Consider the following 21892-nt stretch of genomic DNA (forward strand, 5'->3'; position numbering starts at 1 on the left):
CCCCATGTCGGGCTCTGCACCGTGTGTGGAGCCTGCTTAAGATTCTTTTTCTCTCTCCCTCTGCCCCTCCTCCCCATCTTAAAAAAAAAAAAAAAAAGTCCAGTTTGTTATTATCAGAACCCCCTCTGGATAATAGTGCCCTGTTCGGGGCTTAGCATTGACCTCTGTTTGCCATTCGGGCACTCAGCAGTGGCAGTACCCAGATCAGTCACAATGAGAGGAAGTCTGTGTTGTTGAGTCATAGGTAACTTCCACCTGTGCCGCCATGATTAGTTTACATGGTCCCATGGTCCCAGGGGGCTGGGAAGAGGCTGACTGCCACCAAAGGACTCTCCACTTCCACAGTGAGAACCTCTTTGCGGTGGATGCTATATCTAGTGGGCATTTACATGGCATATGGATTTCTTCACACTCTGAGACCTTTCCTAGAGGTTCTTCCAGAGTGTTCCTCTACTCACCAGACTTCCACTTTTGTCTTCCTACATCCCCAAGCAGCTGGCCAAGTAGCCACCCCTACAAACCAGTGAACCATGCTCAGATTTCCTGCTCATTCATTCCTCTCGTTGGAAGCCAAGAGAGCCTGGCTGATGCAGTCCACAGGGATCAGTTTTCTAGAACATAAAGGAGCACAAGGAGGAGAAAGAATCTAGAAGGGCAAAAGGAGACTCTCCAGCCCACCACACATGCTTGAGTCTGCATCTGGGTCTCTATTCTGTTCCATTGTTCTGTGAGTTTATGCTTGTGTAACAGTGCCCCATGCTAAGTACTGCAACTTAATAGATCTTGCTAGTTGTAGGGCATGTCTCACATTTTCTAGAAACAGCATGTCAAGTCCCATAAAAAAATCGTATTAGAACTTTGCCAGGCAAATAATTCTTTAAGTTCTTAATAAGCCTATCTTTGGAATGAATTGATTAGGCTAAATTTGTCCCTAAGTGCTCCCTCTAGTCCCAGAGGCATTTTTCCTTTCTGTCTTTAACTGTTCCATATAGTTAATATGCAGCTGCATTGTTATCCTGACACCACACGTTTCCTTGATAAATAGAAAGATTGTGGTTAATTCCAAGTCTACATAGAACTTGGGAATAGAAATCTGTGTATACAAGCAACTTTTTCTCCCTCCTCAGAGTTTTCTCACAGAATCTCTATCAAGGATGATATTTTTAATATGTAGCTCTTGCCGGCAGGGTCTGGTGAAGTTTCTGTCAATATGGTTTCTGTTGGGAATTCTGGTTACTTAAAAGGTGATTTCTCCTATCCTGATGTAGTCTCTCCATATCATTAGACATTAAGTGAAGATCTTTTTCTGCAGTGTTAAAAATGCCCACAACATGCTGTTAGGCCTTTCCTAATGGTTTAACTGAAGCATCACTCATTTTAAAAGTAGACAGCAATATTTATAATCATGTTGCTTTTTCAAGCACATAATCCTAAGAAATTAGGAATTAGACTAAGTACAACATTTGTACATTGTATGAGATACACAGAGATATGCAAATGTGCACACCAATCCTTTAATTGGAAAGAAAAGGTCACATTACATCTGTTTTTGAGTCCTTATATATCACAGAATCTAAGCCTCTACGGTTATGTTGTTTGGCATTTGGCTGTTCTCAGAAGACTAATTGTCAAAACGTTTTGAATACAAATTATGATGTTCATTTCCTAGCAATAAGTGGCTCTGTGAAAATATGGGGTAAGAACATACATACATGGACAGAAACATTAAGATCAAGAGCAGATCTGGCAGCCAATGGACTAATTTTTTAGCTCCCCCCTGCCCACCTTCTTTTTTAAAAAAGAACTCTTTGTAATTGAAACAAAAAAATTCTTCAAAGACAGGTGATTTATGATTCTGAATATTAAAGATTTCACTACCAAAGCAAAAAGTGGCAGTACAAAGTTAAATAAGTTTTTATAAGGAGTGTAAATACTTCTATTGCTCAGATGCTACTTTAAAAAATCAGAAAATTCTGCTGGCATAAATTCATTTTAACTTGACAGTGACTCTTAACCAAAAATCATTGGTTGTGCCTGATTTATAAAATTATTTCTTTTTGCACAGTAGAGGCTTTTTTTTTTTTTTTTTTTTTTTAAAGCAGACATTCAATTCCTACAGGGCTTCCTGGTTGTAGGTAGAATTTCATAGAACTTCACATCTGCACCATTTGAGATATATGGGAAGAACTTATGATACAATACAGAAGAGCTATAACCTTTATTAATAATTCTGTGTTTACTCATTTTGAAGCTAATGATCCTAGAACTTAGGTGGTTAAAGAACCTACCTTTTGGCATTTATAATTCACAGCCCATGTTTGCTACCCTGTACACATTTCCAAGTTTTGAGTACTGTGGAGTACTGTTGTAAAACCACTTACTACAGCTTTGGTGGGAGGAAGAATAAAATCCCTCACACCTTACACATTTGCAGATTAAAGTTGGTTTTTGTGTAACGCTTATATTGTTTATCCTCCAACCAAACACAGATGAGGATGAGGATCACTTATTGGCAATGTCAATGATATACAGAGTAATAAAAAGGACAAAGTAGGAGTTGGTGGCTTATTCATTATTTACATACCAATGTACTTCAGATTTTTTTGAATGTAATTCCTTTCCTTTCCCTGGGAATTCTTATCTACAGGTCACTGGAATCCTCAAGAGTAGTTATCTCTATGGAAGTCTACTCTAGTGGAGTTTAAACTGCAGAGATCTTTCCAGTCTTAGAACTTTACAAGGGGAGTATACAAATCACTATATTATCAAGTCAAACACCTTACTAATCAAGATGTAGTGAAGTAACTCTGCTAATGACCAGTCAGCCTGTATCTTACTCACTTAACAAACGTGTTAAATAGATGTAACACCCTGCATGATGATGCATGGTTAGGAATAGATCCAAGGGTAGGTAGAAACCACTTCTGCCCTCATGGAGTCTGAAGGGTTAGGGTGGGGCAGGGAAGAGCAGTGTATAAATGAAATCTAGCACCAACACTCTGACCTCCCTTATGGACTTAAAACAACAAAACAGGAAACAAAGCATGTTACTCTTGACAAACTATGACTTTAGGCTAGGAGCCAGGGCCAAGTGGAATACAGAAGGAACTTAATTCAGGTCTAATGACCTCCTTTCTGAATACTGGCTACCTGAGTACTATTTACTATTTATTAGTGTAATTGGGAAGCTGAAAATCTTATAAAGAAAAATAATTTCACAAAAATCAGAATATGGACTATATAAGCAGTTATTCTCTACAAATGCACTTCATTTTAAAAACAGTCATCAGATGATCCAAGATAGCTAACAATACTAATTTTTTCCTAATGAAACATCCTAATCTTTAAATTTTTTAAATGTTTAATTTTGAGAGAGGGGGAGAGAGAGAGAGAGAGCGTGCAGGAGTGGAGGAGGGGCAGAGAGAGAGAGAGACAGAGAGAGAGAGAGAGAGAGATACAGAATCTGAAGAAGGCTCCAGGCTCTGAGCTGTCAGCACAGAGCCCAACGTGGGGCTTGAATCCATGAACTGTGAGATCATGACCTAAGCCGAAGTTGGACACTCAATCGACTGAGCCACCCAGGCACCCCAAACATCCTAATCTTTTATTTCCTTAATCGAATACATTTTTTACTATTAGGGACTATTTCTTGGTGTTTATATTTAGCTGAAATATCTGCCTCTTATGAGATAAAGCATATAAACTGAAAAGTGTGATGAATGTAAGGTGTTTAAAAATTGTCTACACAGATTCTACAAGTATTATTTATCTGCCAAATTTAATACCGTATCACTTTACCAAATCACAACAAATACGACACAGAGACAATTTGTTTAAGAAAAGTTTTACTAATGTGTTATTATTTCAGCAAAGTTATTGCAACAGGTTTAAAAGGCAGAGAGATACACTATCACAGGCTATAAAGTAACAAAGGAATTTTATACAATTAAAATATTACACAGACTGATGGGATTTACTGAGTAACAGATCCATAAAAGAAACTAAATCTGAAAGATTAAATCCAGTATTAGCACCTACAGTATCTCTGAAAGTAAAACTTTTAACTGTTTCATTCTTTCCTAATATATTTCTTAACTTTCTTGCAAATACAGTGCTCTCAAAACCCCGAAGATGAATGAAGGGCATAAGAAACCCTGACACTAAGAACATACAGCCAGAAGAACTATAAACACGAACTCGGACTTGAGAGTTTTAGTTGGAAATCACTGAACTTACTGTACTTGAACCAATCCTAAGATTTCTGTGCACTGAATACTGTATATGAGGAAAAGTCTATGAATCATAAGGTTTGCCAGTAGGGACAGTTAAAAATTAGCAATATACGGTATTATTCCTATCAAATTTTTTTCTCATAAGTTATATTTATAACAAAACTATAATTAAAATATTTATTATACTTGCTTATTACACATTCAGGGACACAGCAGGGACATTTATGTGTTTGATGGTTTAGCATCCACTTTATTGTGCTTACTTATTTTTGTAAGGAACACGCAACACATACTACATCTTCCCAACATTCAAGGTAATGCAATAACAAAATTCTCCAAAGAAAAATAACTGGAAATTGCATCAAATACTGTTTTAATTAGGAATAACTGTTATAATAGAACAAGTAACATTATACATTGTTTTTCCAATGAGCTTCCGTTGGAGAAACTGAACAGCAGAAATAGATCTTTAAGATTTTGGCCATGGCAAAACTGGTAGGTCTATGAGATCTGGGAGATGCGTTAGCAAAACCACAGACATGGCCTACCTTTCACCAAAATCCCGGAGAAAAGCATTTTCTGAATTTGGGGGAAATAAGACTGAACACTGGCTAAGATGGGACTCACTGAAGTCTCAAGCCACCTGGGAAGCTGGCCCCAGGAATGAGAGAACCACTGTCCTGGTGGCAGGTAAGAAATGAATTTTGTGTTGGGCTGACCAACGGCTTATTTTATTAACGGCTTTGAATAAAAAAAGTGAAATGCTTCATTGTGTTTTCTCAGAAACTAATCAAGAGATTACAGAGTCCTACACAATTTGGAGACACAAAGTGGATGCTGAGTGACCAGAGGTCACTCCAGGTGTGGAATTTTAGAAAGTTAGTCCTTGGAGTAAATGGCACCGTGGCTCTGGCAGCAGATACAAAGGAATGATGCTCTGGAGAGGAGGTAGGGGACACTCTGCGATCGGCCAGTGGATAGATGAGGGTCCCAGCTGGAGGAGGGATCTGTAGTTAGGAAAAGGAGGAGTTTTAGAAAGGGATGCTAAAAATAACCTCTAAAACAAGTCTCTCACACCAACTGATCAGAGGTCCTAATAAGTGCGCTACGGTCTATCTAACAGAATACTTGGATCTGTACTAATTGACTAAGCAAGTACATAGCCCAGCAGTCCAGAAATGCAAGCCCTGTATATTTCTTATTCTTTTTTTTAAGAAGGATGATTCTTTTTATTTATTTCGAGAGAGAGAGAGAGAGAGAGAGAAAACGAATGAACATGAATGGGGCAGAAAGCGAGGGAAAAAAAGAATCCCAAGCAGGCTCTGCACTGTTAGCATGGAGCCTGACATGGGGCTCGAACTCATGAACTGTGAGATCATGACCTGAGCCGAAACCAAGAGGCAGAAGCCTAATCAACTGAGTCACCCAGGCACCCCAAGCCCTCTATATTTCAATCTCTGACCAATCACGCCATAAAATATAGTACAGCACACGGCGAAGTAGCAAATCTGGGGCCAGGCTGCCTCAACTGCTGCCTACTAGTTTTTAGCTTTAGATAAGTAACTTAAGTTCTCTGTGCCTGAGTTTCCTCATCTGAAAAAACTGGGATAATACTACCTACTTTGTAGTGTTGTTGTGATGATTAAAATTAAGCATTTAGAATAGTGCAGGCACATAATAAACACCAACAAAAGTTAGCTATTTTTATCATCACTAATTTATTGTGACAGAATGATACATTCCAATTTTTTAAATAAAGAAGATAATCCAAAGAGAAAACACCATCAATCTTTAATAAAGATATTTTAAGTGTTTTTTTAATAAAGGCCATCTCCATGATTTGTGTATTTTCTTTTTTTTGTTGTTGTTAAAATCATTAGCTCTCATATAATGCTTCAACCTGCAGAAAACTTAGAGACTTAAGAAAAATGGCAGAATCGAATTAATTATTCTTACAGTTTCTTCCCCTCCTCCAAGACCTCAGCCCATGCTAGATCCTGGCCTGAGGAACACACAGCTTTAAAAACTAAATTGAACAAAAATATTTGCATTCATGAAACTATCCAGAAGTTCCTAAAGTAAATCTTTCCCATTTCAAAATTTCACAGTTGCCTAACTATTGATAGATTAGTCTCTGGTGTGTAATTGCTCAAAACCCCACACCACCTCAAAAAGACATTATATTTAGCAATAATAGCTGCAAAACGAGTCATGACAAATGGGTTGTGCCAAGTCAACACAGCTGCAATTGATAAAATAAACTTATTCCAATGGCACATAACAAAAACCACACTTTAAGGTTCCCGGTTGCTCAACTGAGAAATGCCAGTTTGGAAATTGTACACGAGAAAGTGTATGAACAAGTAACACTAAGTGTTCCCAAACAAGTCCTTTTTAAAAGAAATGAAACACATGGCAGAGGATGTCATTATTTAGGTTTTCGGCTTTCAAAGTCAAAGAATTCAGGTGACGATTTCACTAGTGCTAAAAGGCAGCAGCCTTGGAATGCTGGTTGGTTTATAGGGTTTGATAAATTGTGCAGGGGCAGACAAAATGTATTTTTAAAGAAAGTCTTGAAAAAGAAAAGGGGAAGATAAACAATAATCTGATGAACTCTTCCCTTTCCCCATGTTTCTGCTGCTGCAAGTACTTATACGAAGTACGGTGTAAAAACTGGTTTTCCGGTCAATCAGGCTTGGGTTCATATCCCAAAACGTGTTAAACTGAATGATTTTGAGGACACCATTTAATCTATTTGTACCTTGGTTTGCTCATCTGTGAAATGGAGAAAATACTTTGCAGAATTCTTGTAAGAATGAGAAATACCATTTGTATAATACCTGGCACAGAGCAGGTGCTCTCAAAGTGGCAGTTATTATTGTTGTTGCCCTGGAAGGAAGAGTATGTCTGCTTTGGTAGCATCTGTTTCTGTGCTGTGAGTTAGTGACACATACCTGCAAACGGCCAATCAGGAAAGTACGGTAGCAGAGCACTGTAGAAAGTGTACGTGACTGAAATCAGCAGAAACCATGAGGTACGATTTTCTGTTACTTAGAAGGCTATGCTCATGTACTATGGCTTCCACGTGATTTGCTTACAGACTCCCATCAGTATTAACTAATGTATTTCTCACTTATTCAGAGTCATTATATGGATATAGAAGAACATAAATATTCTAAACAAAAGAATTACATTTATGGTTCTACCCACTAGGGGTATGGTTTCTTCTACAGGGCAATGAAGCCACTTAAATAAATGAAATATTCAGAATCTCCCCCTCCACTCTGAAATGTTTCTTTGGTTATTAAAGCCATTCATCGTATGGGCAGGGCAATCGCTGAAATGATTTTTATATGCAAAATCCAACTATTTGAATGTCTAGGATTGCCTTGAAATACTAAAACAAGAACCCCCCCCCCAAAAAAAAACAAAACATGCCCTAAAACAAAGTAAGAAAACCAGTCTGAAAATAGTACAGGGGGAAAAAAAATCAGGATTAAATTCTAGATCACCAAACGGAATTTGGGCTAAATACACATTTTAAATATAAAGCCAATACAGGGAATATGCCATAATCTAAAGATTTATTTACCATGCAGGAAAGATAATTCACGCATGCTACAAATGATAAAAACTGCATATACGTCATATAATTTTATTTTTACCTGTAATTCGATGGTTTATCTCCCACTGCTCATGCCTCTGTCTTCATAAATGGTGATTTCAATCTAAACAGCATGGCTGTTAAGAAAACACACTGTAGAGTGGAACATATAAAAGGGGACCATGGCAAGATGGTGTGTGCGATCTGTGCACTTTGCTGTCAATTCACTTTGCTCATTTTTAAATTATTAAGGATTTCTCCTACCCAAGTTAAACATGATGCTTTCTCCATCTTGCCAAAAACTTCAAGAAATGTAACTGCCTGCAGTACTCCACATGTCCTCCCTCTCAAACACTGATTATTTATTTTTTGAAGAAAGAAAAAAAAAAATTCTGGAAAAAGATGCTATAGTGTAGAAGCTAGAGGGTTCTTGGCTGAGAACTGAAGGAGGTAATGAATTCAGGGGTTCAAAATGCCCTGAAATTATTTGCTAACTTTTTCCTGGGAGAGGGTTCATGACCTCTAAAAGTTTAAGAACCACTGCTGTGGAAGATAATAAAACTGCTGAAATTATTATCAGCTGGAAGGCCTGGGATTATCTGACCTAGGTTTTTAAAAAAATTTATTTTACTCATTACTCCAGTTATCAAGTTAAATTAGTTTTCTTGCAATTTTATTTACCAAATTCACTTAGTGAGTTTCAAAGCTTACTGCCTCTAAAAATATGCACAGTATGTCAAAGGTAATGAAATGGTACATCTGGCAGCTGTAACTGATTTCAACTAGTCAGATGAACCCCCATGGAACTGCAATTCATTTGGATGACAAGTCTCACCACACATTATGAGTTTATGCATTTCAAAGAGGCTATAGGTTCAGAGTTTCTGCAGCTGAAATGCATTACTCATACCACCCCCATTATTACTATAAGATGCCCTCAGAACCACCAAGAAAGACGGTAACCAGAATATTAAACAATCCAGAGACCTGCACAATTGCAAAGGAAGGAGACTTGCTTTAAGAAAAATGTTGGAGACAAGAGGCTTATGGTAGGTATGCAATTCACACAGAAGACTCCTAGGGCAAATAAATACATGAGAAAGGAGTTAAATTCTCTCCAGGTGATGCCCAAGAGTACTGTCAAAATTTTCTTTTTATAGGTATTTAGACCTTATGATCTGGACTAAAAAGATACAACTCGAAGTCCTCTCTCAATGGGATCTGTCAGGAGGAGGCCTTGGGGAGCATATATCTTCTCATTCTGCTCTTGAATGTATTTGGACACTTTCTTCAGAACCTGACAGAAAAGAAACACCACAGCTTTTTATGTCATAATCAGATTTTACCTTAGGTAGCAGCTGGATCTCCAAATACTCAGGCAGTGGAATTAGTTTTCAAAACCAGAAATAGATATTCATATGGAGGGATACAGCTCTGAGTATGTGGCACACACCAGTTGTACACAACATTCAGCACAGTTTGATGGACTCGGCGAGTCACAAGTTATCTTCAATACGGTGAAAGTGCAAATGCACACAAAAGCATGAGTGCCGGCCCCTCCTCCCTGCCCCCTGTCGTCTCAATCCTGGATACAGAGAAATAAGTGGATGCTCACATACACAAAAGTTAGTTGTACTTTTCCCTTTCCCACTCATAATGTGTTGTCAGTGTGATACCTTCTAATACCAAGAGTAGTTCTTGGCCTTCCGTCCCCTTTAACACTGAAGAACTGCTGTTTCTCTTGTTTGTATGTTTTCATCAATTGTAAGTAATGATACAAAGTTGGCCCATAACAAAAGATAGAAGATAGCCCAGTTAGTTTAAAACGGAAAAGTTTATTTCCTTTGTAAAGCACGTGACTGTCAGTGGCTCTGGAGTTTCTGATGACAAGTGTCTTCCATCATTTCCGTGTCTGCATATAGTGCTACTCTGTAGTTTGCTCTTGTGTCCTCGATGGGAACTTCAATTTATAAGTTTAGCATTAAGGTTGTAAAAGTCAAAGCAAATGCAGACAAAAACCAGATAGGATACAAAGGAACTTCTGGAAATTGCCAAATCTCCAGCTTTAATAAGGGCAATTTTGAGACCGATAAGCTAGGGGAAAATAAATCTTAAAAGTTATATACAAAATCAAAGAGTTACATGTTTTATTTCAGATTCAAAGTCATCATAATAACCCTTTTTTGGCTCTAATGTTCAAAAAGGTTTGGATCCAGTTCTTTAATTACTATATATTTTCTTAAATTCATACTACCAGAATACAATAAAGTCACAGATAAGCGCAATCACAACATAAAGGGGAAAAAGAACTGTATGAAAATAGTTGGAAATTAAGAAACAATTTAAGAGTGGGTCTACAATGCACCGGGGCAAACTAACAAAATTAGGATGTTACAATTTAGGTACTTTCGTATAAATTGATTTAGAATTTAAAACACTAGGTAGTCTGTAGAGTGGATTTTCTTACTGAAGGAAAGTGAAATTTAAATAAATTCATTCAAGTTACATCTTTGGGAATACTACAATCTCATGTTCTAAAAGAGCATGATATCATTAAAAGAGCAGTCTGCAGGGGGCCGCCTGGGTGGCTCAGTCGGTTAAGCGGCGGACTTTGGCTAGGTCATGACCTCGAGGTCCATGAGTTCGAGCCCCGCGTCGGGCTCTGTGCTGACAGCTCAGAGCCTGGATCCTGTTTCAGATTCTGTGTCTTCCTCTCTCTGACCCTCCCCCGTTCATGCTCTCTCTGTCTCAAAAATAAATAAACGTTAAAAAAAAAAAAAAAGAGGGGGGAAAAGAGCAGTCTGCAGGGTTAAGTAGTGAATTAAGAATACCACCACTTCTGGGGCAGCTGGGTGGCTCAGTCGGTTAAGTGTCTGACTTCGGTTCAGGTCACGATCTTGCAGTTTGTGGGTTCGAGCCCTGCATCTGGCTCTGTGCTGACAACTCAGAGCCTGAAGCCTGCTTCACATTCTGTCTCCCTCGCTCTCTGCCCCTCCACAACTCATGCTGTCTCTCGAAAAATAAACATTAAAAGAAAAAACTTAAAAAATACCACTTCTAAAGAATTTTTTTTTTTTTTAACCTAACTACCTGAAGTAATACAAATATCTTTCTATTTTCAACTCACAAAGAACCTGAGTAATGCTTGGTCTTTATGGGCAAAAAAAAAATCTTAAGTACTTTTTATCAGTTTATCAATCATGCTAAAATAACAAATGTAAGGAAGTAGCCCATAAAGGTGCCCAAGTCAGGACTCTCAATCTTCTGTCCAATTTCTTTCCCAGCTTATCTGACAGAACTGGAAATTGGAGAGTCGGTGTACCCTCACTCCAGTACCTTTACACTAGGGGGTGGCAGTCAGAAAAGCGTCTGCATGGCTGGTTGCAAAGAAAGGATTCCTTCAGAACAGCTTTCCTCCCTCACTCCTTGGGCACAGGTTACGGGCAAAGAAATAGCATGCCTTTATTTCATTCAAGCATTAACTTTGATGTGCAAAGTTTTTACTTAAACTTTAATAACATTCATGTGCACTTAGGTATCAGTTCAGAAACAAAACAATGTCTTCTTTTTGCATAAGCACCAAATCCTCTTAATATTGCTCTGGGGAAGGCAGGACTGTCTTAGTCTCTTCAGCAACAAGAAAGCTTTAACATGAGTAAACTCACACTGCGTCCCAGGCAGGACAAATCAGCATGCTCACTCCTAGGAAACTTTATGTTGACATTTTGCTCACAGTTTATTATTTTTGGTAAATCAATGTCAAAACAAACAAGAATATTGGACAAAATTATCTGTTATCCTCAAACCCTCAACAAAACCTCAATCTGTGTAATATTTACAAAGCTGAAGACAATCCAACCTCAGCAAAGACTATTTATTATCCTCCTTGAGAATATTAAACTGGAGAAAGCCTCAAGAAGAAATACAGACCTTTAAGAAAAACTATCCTAAGTGCGGCTAAGCAAGAACAGCAGGATCTTAGTATTTTCAGAAAATATCTAAGTTCCTTCTAATTTGTTCCTTTTACAGATTACAGCACATAAGCAGAAAGGATGTTATGAACCAGGCAGACAGCTACTGCGAGGAGAAGCTTCTACAAGCCCATTTGTTCCCCAATTATAATGGGCAGCAACAATAGAGAAATAACACTGAAGTCTTTATCTTCATTTTAAATCAATAAATAGCACATTACAGGGGAAAAAAAGCATGATTGTTCTAGTGAGTTTTAAAAGGCTTATTTACAATTTCAAAAAATTTAACCCACATGACAAAGCATAAGTACTATTATATTAGGCTTTCTGTTTGTAGGTTAAAAATTTTAGTCTTTAAAACAATACAGACTAAATGACTCAAGCCTGTCCTTTCATAAAGTAGAAAATAATAGCACAGAAATTCCTAAGGGACAAACTGGAGGGAGGGAGAAGGCAGCTGTTCTTACATTTTTATCATTTTATCAAAACTACAAATATACATTTAAAATTTTTCTTTTGAAAGTATAAATACATTATATCTTAATTAGGACCATTCCAGCTGTTCACTTTGCATGATCTAGTTATTCATTGTCCAGTAAAATCACCTACTTAAAACATGTAGCCACACCTTAAATTTTGGTTTCTTGACTAATTTTATTTGGTCTTTACTTGCTTTATAAAACCCCGTAAAAAGAAACTTTGGTTAGACATATAAAGTAGTGCCTTCTATATTGCCTATGAACCTAAGTGAAAACATATATTAGCAGCAGTTTCCACTTTATTTCTGATACTGAGAACTGCCTTTCAAGACTAGTAATTAAAGGGATATATATATATTTTAATTTTAATTAATTAATTAATTTTTAGTAGGCTCTGCACCCAATGTGGGACTTGAACTCACAACCCTGAGATCAAGAGTTGCATGCTCTACCAACTGAGCCAGGCAGGTGCCCCCAGTCAAAGGGATTTTAATTAAATGCTACCAAATGTTTTAGCAGCTAAATAAGCCAGCAGCTGATAAAAAAGATTACTCATATTTGAAAAAAAAATTGTATATGAGTTCACAAATACCTGATTAAATCATGTATGTGTGTATATATGTAAACACTGAAGTTAGTGTATGTGTATATATGTATATACACTAAATTCTCACTTATTTTAAAATTTTATTTTTATAATAATATCTCTATTTTTATTTTATTTTAGAGATAGAGAGCACATGCACACACTTGTGCAAGGGAGAGGGCCACAGGGAGAGAGGGAAAGAGAGGGAGAGAGAGAAAGAGAGAGAGAGAGAATGAGAGAATCTTAAGCTGACTCCACGTTCAGTGCAGAGCTCAACGTGGGGCTTGATCCCACAACCCTAGGATCATGGTCTGAGCCAAAATCCAGAGTCAGATGCTCAAACGAGTCACCCGGGTACCCCTTAAAGATTTTATTTTTAAGTAATCTTCACACCCAATGTGGAGCTTGAACTCGCAGCCCCAAGATCAAGAGTCGTTCGCTCTACTGACTGATCCAGCCAGGTGCCCCTTATATTTATCTTAATAAAACACTATTTATTATTAAGCATCTACCATATGTAAGACAATACATTAATTCTAATACCCATTTTATAGTTGAAAGAATTCAGATTAATTTGTCCATGATCCTATAATTAGTGAATGACTTGGCTGGAACCCAATTACCCATTTCTTTTTACAACTGACATTAGAAGGAGGTTTCTGTATCTATTTCAGTAAATGCACATGGATAAATAAAAGTTAACTGAAATCGTATCAACAAATGTGAAATGTAGTGAAATGACAACTCTACTAGGCTTGAACAAAATACTCCCTCTGGAGGATGTAATTCTACTTTAAATTGGCAATATTACATACTTCTTTAAATGACCATCCCCGGATGACCTAGTTTCTATCCATATGAATTCAGCCTTACCCTCCCCTCCTACATCCAGCTTCTCATTCAATCTTGGTTCTATTATCAACATATTCCTTGAATTTGTTCACTTCCTTCTATCTCTACTGCTCTGTTCCCTGTCCAAGCTATCGTCATCTCTTGTCTGGATTTCTATGGAGCATTGTACTTGGTTTCCCTACTTCCACTTTTGTATCTTTTTTTCCCTCCAGAGCAAAGAAATTGCTTTAAAATGAAAATCTGATCATATCACTCTCCCGCTTAAGACCTTGAAATAGCTTCCCCCTGCACTGAAAATAAAGTCTGAACATCTTTCCACGGACTACATACTCCTACATGACACAGCTCCTTCCTTACCTCTCCAAATTCACCTACAGCCCCTCTCTTCCACACTGGCCTTCTTACAATTCCCAGGACCCATCATGCTCTCTGGGCCTTTTTATTTACCATCTCTCTGCCTGAATGGTCTGGACGATTTGTAGCCTTCACTTAGCAGCTTAAATGTTACCATTTCAGTGGCCTTTTCTGACCACACAATCTAAATTAGGTCTCTCCTATTATTTTCTATCATGGGAAAGTTTGTTTTCTTCAAGACGTTTATTGCCATTAATAATTTAGTTGGTTTTGTTTCCTTAACATCAGTTGTTACCACTAAATTATAAATACTACAAGGTCAGTAACCATGTTTGTCCTATTCCATTATATCCCCTGTGCATTGTTTAGCACATAGTAGGCTTTCGATAAATATTTATCAAATGAATGAAACCCTTGTCCCTTCACTCAGCAAGTGTACTATTAAAGAGAAGCTGCTAAGACAAAACACAGACTGAAAGCTGATACTGATCCTTTACAACTTCTGATTTTGAATATTAAACAGGAATGAAAGTTGGCTGCTTCTCTGTATGATATGGAGAAAAATATAACTAATTTAGTTATTTAGATATACCCTTTTTAGTAACACTAACACAATTCATGTCAGGATGCTAATGAATATGGCAGCATCTCCAGCCAGTAACTCACAAAAATAATTTAGCTGCAACTCTCTGCTCTCTACTACACAGAGTGCAAGACAATCACGGGGACAGTTCTGTTGTGTGGGGTATAGTACAGATACCTGTATAGCATTTCAGTTGCTAAACATGCTCAAAATTAAATGATGTATTAGGGGTTTACTCTGATTGACTTAAATTCATTCAATACATATTCAGTGAGCACCTAATGCACCCAGGGCATGGTGTTATGCATGAAGAGGGACACAAAACAGTTAAGGCACTGTCCTTGACCTCAAGAAAAATACATACTTAAAGGGCAAATAAGAAAGCAAACTGCTACATTCAAAAGTCCAGAGGTAAGTGCCAGGAAAAGAGACATAAATAAAATGCGGGGATACATAGGTCAGAAAGATACTAATTAGAAGAGTAAGGAAAGGTTACAGGACAGAGGCACCTAAGGGTTTGGTGAGACTTGAACACAGGGAGAGTGGCACTATAGGTGGAGGAAAACCTAGGAGGGTATGCTTGGTGCCCAGCGAGGAAGTGGGTTTGGCCAAAAGATACAGTGAGAAAGGGGCAGGAGAAAGCTGGAAAGGGAGGCCTGAGGTCAGTTGGAGAAAGGGCTTGAGCTTTACTCACTGGCAGTGAATGGGAAGCCAGGAGAGGCCTCCGAATTTATAGGAGTGCTAGAGGAAGTAATGCAGTGTCCATGAAGGCAGCAATAGATGGTTTGGACAAGTGAAAGAATGGAAGAAATGAAACTCATCACACTATTTCGACGGTCTAAGAGGTAATAAGGGCGTACATTAGAACAGTGGCAGAAGAAATCATGAAAAGTTAATGAATGGGAAAATGGCAGATATTCAGTCTTTGACAACTGATAAATTTTTCCCTCTTCTTCATCCCCCACACCTAAAGATGGTACTGAAAAAGGAAGGGTGTTATTAAACAAAATGGGGAGGCGTGAGGTTTGCCTTTTGGACATCTACATTGAGAAGCTGGCACCTCCAGGTCCAGCAGGCAGTTGCAAAGAGAAGAGAAGAACTCAAGCTGGAGGATAAGACTGAAGACAGAGACTTGGGGAAAAAAGTAAAAGGATTCTCAAAAAGCTAAATAGAATGAGAATACAGATCTTCTGCAATCTTAAGTGTAAGTCAATATGAACATTGTATGTCAACTCTATGTTAACAGATGAATTTTGACTGGTTTCTGAAGACTCAGGAATCTCTACTATGTGCTCTCTACACAGGAGCAATGACAAGAGTTTGAATTATTATTATAAATGCCCCTTGAAATTTTATGGCAACTGTTACCATGTAAACATGAATATATGAATTCACCTTTTTTATGATTTTAAGAGATTTTGTGAAAACAAAGGTTGGCTCACCTTCTCATAATGAGTTTCCATGCATAAGAAGATGGTGTAGGCTGTTAGGCAAGCCAAACAGCCTTCAAGATATGATTGGCCCCCAAGCTTCTCTGCTTCTGCATAAAGGTTATTTAGAGTTCGAACTGTTTCTTCAAACTGCTGCCTATCAATCTGTATGGAAAAAAGAATTTAAAGTAAGTTTTGGAAAAAAGACCAGCCACTCACTAATGCTGGCTATCACTAATTGATTCTGCTGTTCTGTCAACATTCTTATCTAATAGTTGGCAAACCTCCTGGATGATTAAATCAGGACCTATGTTACTGAAACTGCTTAGTTTTTTTTTAAATCTTATCCCTCTTATGGACACTGGATATCTTCAAGGCTCAGTATGGTGTCTCTTTATTCTCTATACTGAGTTTCAAGTAACTTAATAAAATTATACAATCCTTCCATTTTCCATTCACTTATATTCACATTTACTGAGCACCTATCATCAGATGTTAGGACAGGCCTTTGAGGAAGATGAACAAGACACTCAGTCCTCCAGGAGTTGACAAGTCATGTAAGCAGAACAGGTATGTAAACATAAAGACATAATAAATTGACAAAGTACTACAGTGGGCACATATATAAAGTATGGTGGGAGCACAAAAGGAAGGAGAAGTTCTCTTTATCTGGAAAGGACAGGTAATCTTTTTATTGTTTTAAAGTTTTTTTAAATCTAAATTCCAGCTAGTTAACATACAACGTAATATTAGTTTCCGGTGTACAACATAGTGATTCAACACTTCCATACATCACTTGGTGCTCATCACAAGTGCATTCCTTACTCTCCATCACCTGTAAGTTGGTTTGCCTCTCTCTCTAAGAGCAGGTAATCTTAAATTGAGTCCCTAAACACTGGAATTTACTAAAAGCTCACACTGAACAAGGCAAAATCTCAAACTATCACACAATTCTTCACACCAAGTCATTCCTGTTACCCTTCTATTCAGTGACACCATTATCCCACACTGACCCTAATACTACCATTGTCTTCCATTTTCACTCTAATCATCTGCTTTCACTTTCTTCTGCTAATAGTACTTTCACATCTCAGTGCTCTACCCTAGGATTTTCATCCCATTAGTAGAGTATTTCATGCCACACTATCATTCTTGGCAACAAAGGACAACTTATCTGTCCTTACTATAGGGCCCCTCTCACACAAACTCCCTTATTCCTGAAACGAGTAGAGTAACTCCTTACATATGAATTCTCTCCTTTATGAAGTCTATACATATAGACTCAGAAAAAAGTCAAAGGACTTCAATATACAGTTTGAGACAAAACAGTCCCACGAACATAATTTTTTAAAATGCAAAACAATTTATGGTCATCATCCTTAAGCTATTAAAACCCTTTAGGTTAGAGGCAGTTGTGATCATTGTTTTGTTCTGCGTGTGGAAAAACTGTGAGGATGCGGTGAGCCAACGGTATGAAAAACTTTAATGTGAACTTTAAAATGGTGGTGGCTCTCCTGCTTTTTCAATAGGAACTACTTTTAATTTCCTAGAATATTAAGAGTTTCTGAAAAGGGCTGGATGGGCAGAGATGGTGCAGGAAGCTGCCACTTGAAGAACGGTCATTTGGAGAATTGACGTCAGAGTTCTCATTCCCTGAAAATGAATTCTATTCACTCTGCAAACAAATATTTGTAACAAATTGTTATCTTTACCTAATTATGCCTAAAATAACACCTTCAGTTTGTCACATCAGCAAATCCACAAAAATCTAAATAATTTCAAAAACAATTGATTTACTTAAATGTTATGATCTGATAAGGAAGGTTCCATGAATTATTTACATTTCTTTGGCTTTGTGATTCAAAACCATGGGCTCCAACCCAGAAACATCTTCTTTCAGATCAGAATTACTGATCATACTAGAAACATGAATTCTTAAAAAAGCTATTCCAAGACAGTAATGCTTTATAGGATGGAAACAAATCATAGATCATTAAAGAAAAACAAACCAACCAACCCACCAACATGAAGGACTTTTTAAAAGGTTAAAAAAGAAATTTAAAAAGTCAAGAATTTCTTTGAAAGATTACTAAAAAAGAAAAGGGGAAAAAAGGTAAAGAGCATGGTAGACAGCAGCAAGGGCAAAGGACCTAACATATGAGGGTTCAACAGAACAAATGTGGGCATTTTCCTTTCACTCCCTTCACTATGAAAAATACCTTTCAGTATTCTCTCCTGGGTACCTGAAGACTGATATAGATGCTATGACAAAATTGGGAGATTTGTGAAGTGGGAGCCCAACATAAATTTGGACTAATAAACATTGAAAATCAGAACGGAAATAGGAATCAGACTCCTTTTCCCAGAAATTTTGTTTCTTGTTGAATGATGTGGTAGAAAGCATGGGGCTGAAGCTTAAAGTGATCACAAGTCAAAGGTAATTTCTATGAACCAGATGCAGACACATATTTTAAAGGTATGTAGGGGAACAAATGCTTCAATTGTAGTTTACTCATTTCTCTCCTACCCAGACCCAGGGTGTCTAGATGTCTGTATTTTGGCTAAAGTGAGACTAAGGCTTTCTTTAAGAATTGTCCTGGCAACAAAGTACTTAAGCATCAAAGTATTACATTCTAACAGGCAACGGAAAAAGTAAACTTGTTAACAGGCAGAACGTGCCCTCACTCTCAGATTAAAGGGTACAAATGCCTGTGTGTGTGTGTGTGTGTTGCTTTAAAGTAATACAAAACATTGTATATTAGTTTCTTCCTCTATTAAATTGCCAAGTGTGATGTTCTCACAAAAGGAAAATCAGCCCCAGTGGCAGAGCAATCAGTACAATTTCTAGGGTAAGGAGTAGAGAAACAAAGACAGAAACCTTCCAATTTTCCATCAAACAAAGCAAGGAAAATTTAAACCTGTAATTTAAATTTGATTCCAACACATTAAAAGAAAAATCAAAAGCTCTCCCAAGCAGTTTAAAGCATAAACTAGTGTTTTAACCCAAACATTTAAAAAGAAAAAAAGAAGAAAAATTCCTCAAAGACACAATTGAACAGCACCAAATAATACTCCGTATAGTACTCACAGTCATAAGCAGTTCTGGTCTATAATCTGAAGTCAAAGAAGTAAAAAGGCCTCCAGAATTTAGAAACATCAATTTTCTATAAAAATCAGTGGAGTACTGTGACTACATTGTGTTTCTGTATTCAGACTATAAAATAAAGGCTCTACCACACAGAGTGGAAGGCTAATGTGTTTCTGCATACATATATTTGGCTTAGTTATGAGTTAGAAGTTTGACTTTAAAACCTTTAAACAAAGAAATCTTGTAACATCCAAGTAAGTGTATAGTTTACACTCTGATTTGAAAGTACATAAATAGTGTACATCAGACTTTCCATAAGAGGCTTGCAAATAAAACATTTGATCCATTTCATACAAACCCTAACACAGAAAACATGTATGTTAACTGTGATGTTAAATTATTTAAAGAAAAAAAAAAAAATTGGTAGCTCTAGCCAGTAGGCATCGTGCTCAATTTCAAACCACAGTGGAAATGTCCAGCCACTGTCAGGCTGAGTTAACTCATAACATCGCAATGATAAACTGTAGCATTTAGGTGGCATTTCACAGACAAACTAATATGAAACCTTCTTTAAAAGGCATATCTGATCTGGGGCACCTGGGTGGCTCAGTCTTATTAAGCGTCCTACTGCGGCTCAGGTCATATCTCGCAGTTTGTGGGTTCAAGCCCCGTGTGGGGCTCTGCGCGGACAGCTCAGAGCCTGGAAGCCGGCTTCCCATTCTGTGTCTCCCTCTCTCTCTCTGCCCCTCCCCTGCTCATGCTCTGTTTCTCTCTCTCTCTCTCAAAAATAAACAGACATTCAAAAAAAAAAAAAAAAAAAAAGAAAGAAAGAAAAGAAAAGCATATCTGATCTTTCATTTGCATTTAAAGAAACATACTTGGGTCACTAACTTGACCACAGTGTTGAAGGACACTATAATTGATATACATTGATTTTCCAAACTTGGCAATCAGGTAGAACAACCTACCTTGTTACAAGCTGATTTTAAAGGACTGCTACACATTTCTCTAGCACAGACTCATCTACACCCACTTATCCCATGACCAGTATTTCTTACTCCCACACCCACAGCACACCTCATCACCTCAGTCGCTCACTTCCCAATCAAGGAGAAAAGAGCACAAAACTCTGCTCCCATCTTACCAGAAACTGATCTCTGAAAAGTAAACTGAATGTAAGGTAACATGGCTCAAGACCAAAAGATCTTTCTTTGGGTAGGTGAGCACATGCAGGCCCAAGAAAACACACAGTCACATATACTCACTTCATTGTACTTTTAAAATAAAATTCACTGATTTTACCCCCCTAACTCTTAAGAAAGAGGAAACAGTGCCTTCTTCCATTTCTGTGTGCAGAGTTGTCTAAGGGACCTATATCCTGAGGACAGTTTCAATATGCAAGCATCACAACGCAGGTGGCTCCCAGTGATCTTAACTGGGAACAACAAGTTGAAGGCCTTGTTCGGAGATATTTCCCTGTCCAGGCCGATCTACTGTTCTAGGTTTTTCAGGTTCCAAGAAAGCCTGTCTGTAACTGTCTGGCACAGCATTTAATAAACCCTTTCTGCTGAGCAGTGCGACCAGCACAATGGCCACAAACGCCAGTCACAAGAATGATGATTACTCTTGCGTGGCGAAGTAGGAGGTCATAGTTTACAACATGCTGAGTTAGGTGGCTTGGAACCTCAGGAATTAGTTCCTCATCACTGTTGTCAATAACCCGGGTGGAGGTGTGGAGACTGCCGGGTAAGAAGACAGCTGGCTGGGTACAGATTCCCGGCAATCGGCACCACCGAGTTCTATAAGGCCATCACACTCAGGGGCTTGGCTTTATTCGTCCTCCTCCAAACACCGCATCTTGCTTAGTGGCCCTCCTTTGACCAAGGCACCTCCTTTGCCTGCCCCTCCTCAGAACCGCGAGGCAGGCATCAAACGGGTCTGGTGTCGGCCCATACTCCCTCCCGTCCCTGAAGAGTCCCCCTCCCTCGCCCCAGAGCAGGTGTGGGGAGCCAGTCTGCGTACCCGGTTCTCCAGCTCCGCGGGGAACTTGGTCTGGAACTGGCAGCGTGTGCCACTGCTGTAGTCTCGCTGAATGAATACCTTCCCGGACACCGGCGCCTGCTGCGGCCTCATGGCGAGGACAGGACGGGCGCGCTGCGGGTTCGGGGAGACACCAACCACGGGTCAGATCCCCGGCCTGGACCAAAGACAGCCCCCCACCCCCCCCTCCCACCGGCCAAAGCAGCCCAAAGCCTCTTCCGCCCCACTCCCCTTCACCCATGCTGTCACCGCGGGCCTTTAGCTACAGCCCCGGCCCAGGCCCCGCGCCCCCCACAGCCCGGTTCGGCCCGGGAAACACGAACCCGCCTCCTCTGCCCTCCAGCTGCAGTCGCACCGCCCACGCCGTCACTTACGTCTTGCCGCAAAAGGCCTCTTTCCCCGCCCCTCAGCTCGGCGTCCTGCCTCGAGGCGAGGACCCACCCTCTCCTCGGCCGTAAAGCGACTCTGGTGAGGCTGCGCGCTGCGGGGTGGAGGCGCGCTCAGAGGGCGGGGCCCAGGATGACTCCGCCTCCCGCCCCTCCCGGAGGAGTCAATAAGGAAGGAAAAGCCTGGGCGGGGCGGGGAAGGGGAGAACTTTGGAGGGCGGTGTCTTGCCGACGGTTGCTGAGGTCTAAAACTCGGGATTTTCCCCGTTGTGTCATTTCCTTGTCAC

General features: G+C 39.0%; 1 protein-coding gene and 1 long non-coding RNA gene across 7 annotated transcripts; one reads left to right on the top strand and one right to left on the bottom strand.

The window, feature by feature from the left end:
- The first annotated feature begins 205 nt into the window (after positions 1-205).
- Positions 206-3390, top strand: LOC123588501. Its single transcript, XR_006707888.1, has 3 exons — positions 206-344; positions 496-727; positions 2648-3390. It is a non-coding gene; the product is annotated as an uncharacterized LOC123588501 (long non-coding RNA).
- Positions 3391-3828: 438 nt separating this feature from the next.
- Positions 3829-21694, bottom strand: GOLGA7 (golgin A7). 6 transcript variants are annotated; one of them, XM_045459634.1, is made up of 6 exons: positions 21543-21674; positions 21202-21333; positions 16104-16256; positions 9032-9133; positions 7898-7965; positions 3829-5239 (listed from the first exon to the last, which is right to left on the bottom strand). In XM_045459634.1, the coding sequence occupies exons 2-5, from the start codon at positions 21310-21312 to the stop codon at positions 7927-7929; spliced, it is 405 nt and encodes a 134-aa protein (XP_045315590.1). In that variant the 5' UTR covers positions 21313-21333; positions 21543-21674; the 3' UTR covers positions 3829-5239; positions 7898-7926. The 6 variants fall into 6 exon arrangements, with proteins under 6 accessions (XP_045315590.1, XP_045315563.1, XP_045315573.1 ...); XM_045459607.1 differs by having other exon boundaries at positions 7898-7960; positions 21543-21673; XM_045459617.1 differs by having other exon boundaries at positions 7898-7960; positions 21594-21614.
- Between the last annotated feature and the right edge of the window lie 198 nt (positions 21695-21892).

The sequence above is a fragment of the Leopardus geoffroyi genome, chromosome B1, assembly GCF_018350155.1.
Source record: "Leopardus geoffroyi isolate Oge1 chromosome B1, O.geoffroyi_Oge1_pat1.0, whole genome shotgun sequence".
Classification (NCBI taxonomy): domain Eukaryota; kingdom Metazoa; phylum Chordata; class Mammalia; order Carnivora; family Felidae; genus Leopardus; species Leopardus geoffroyi.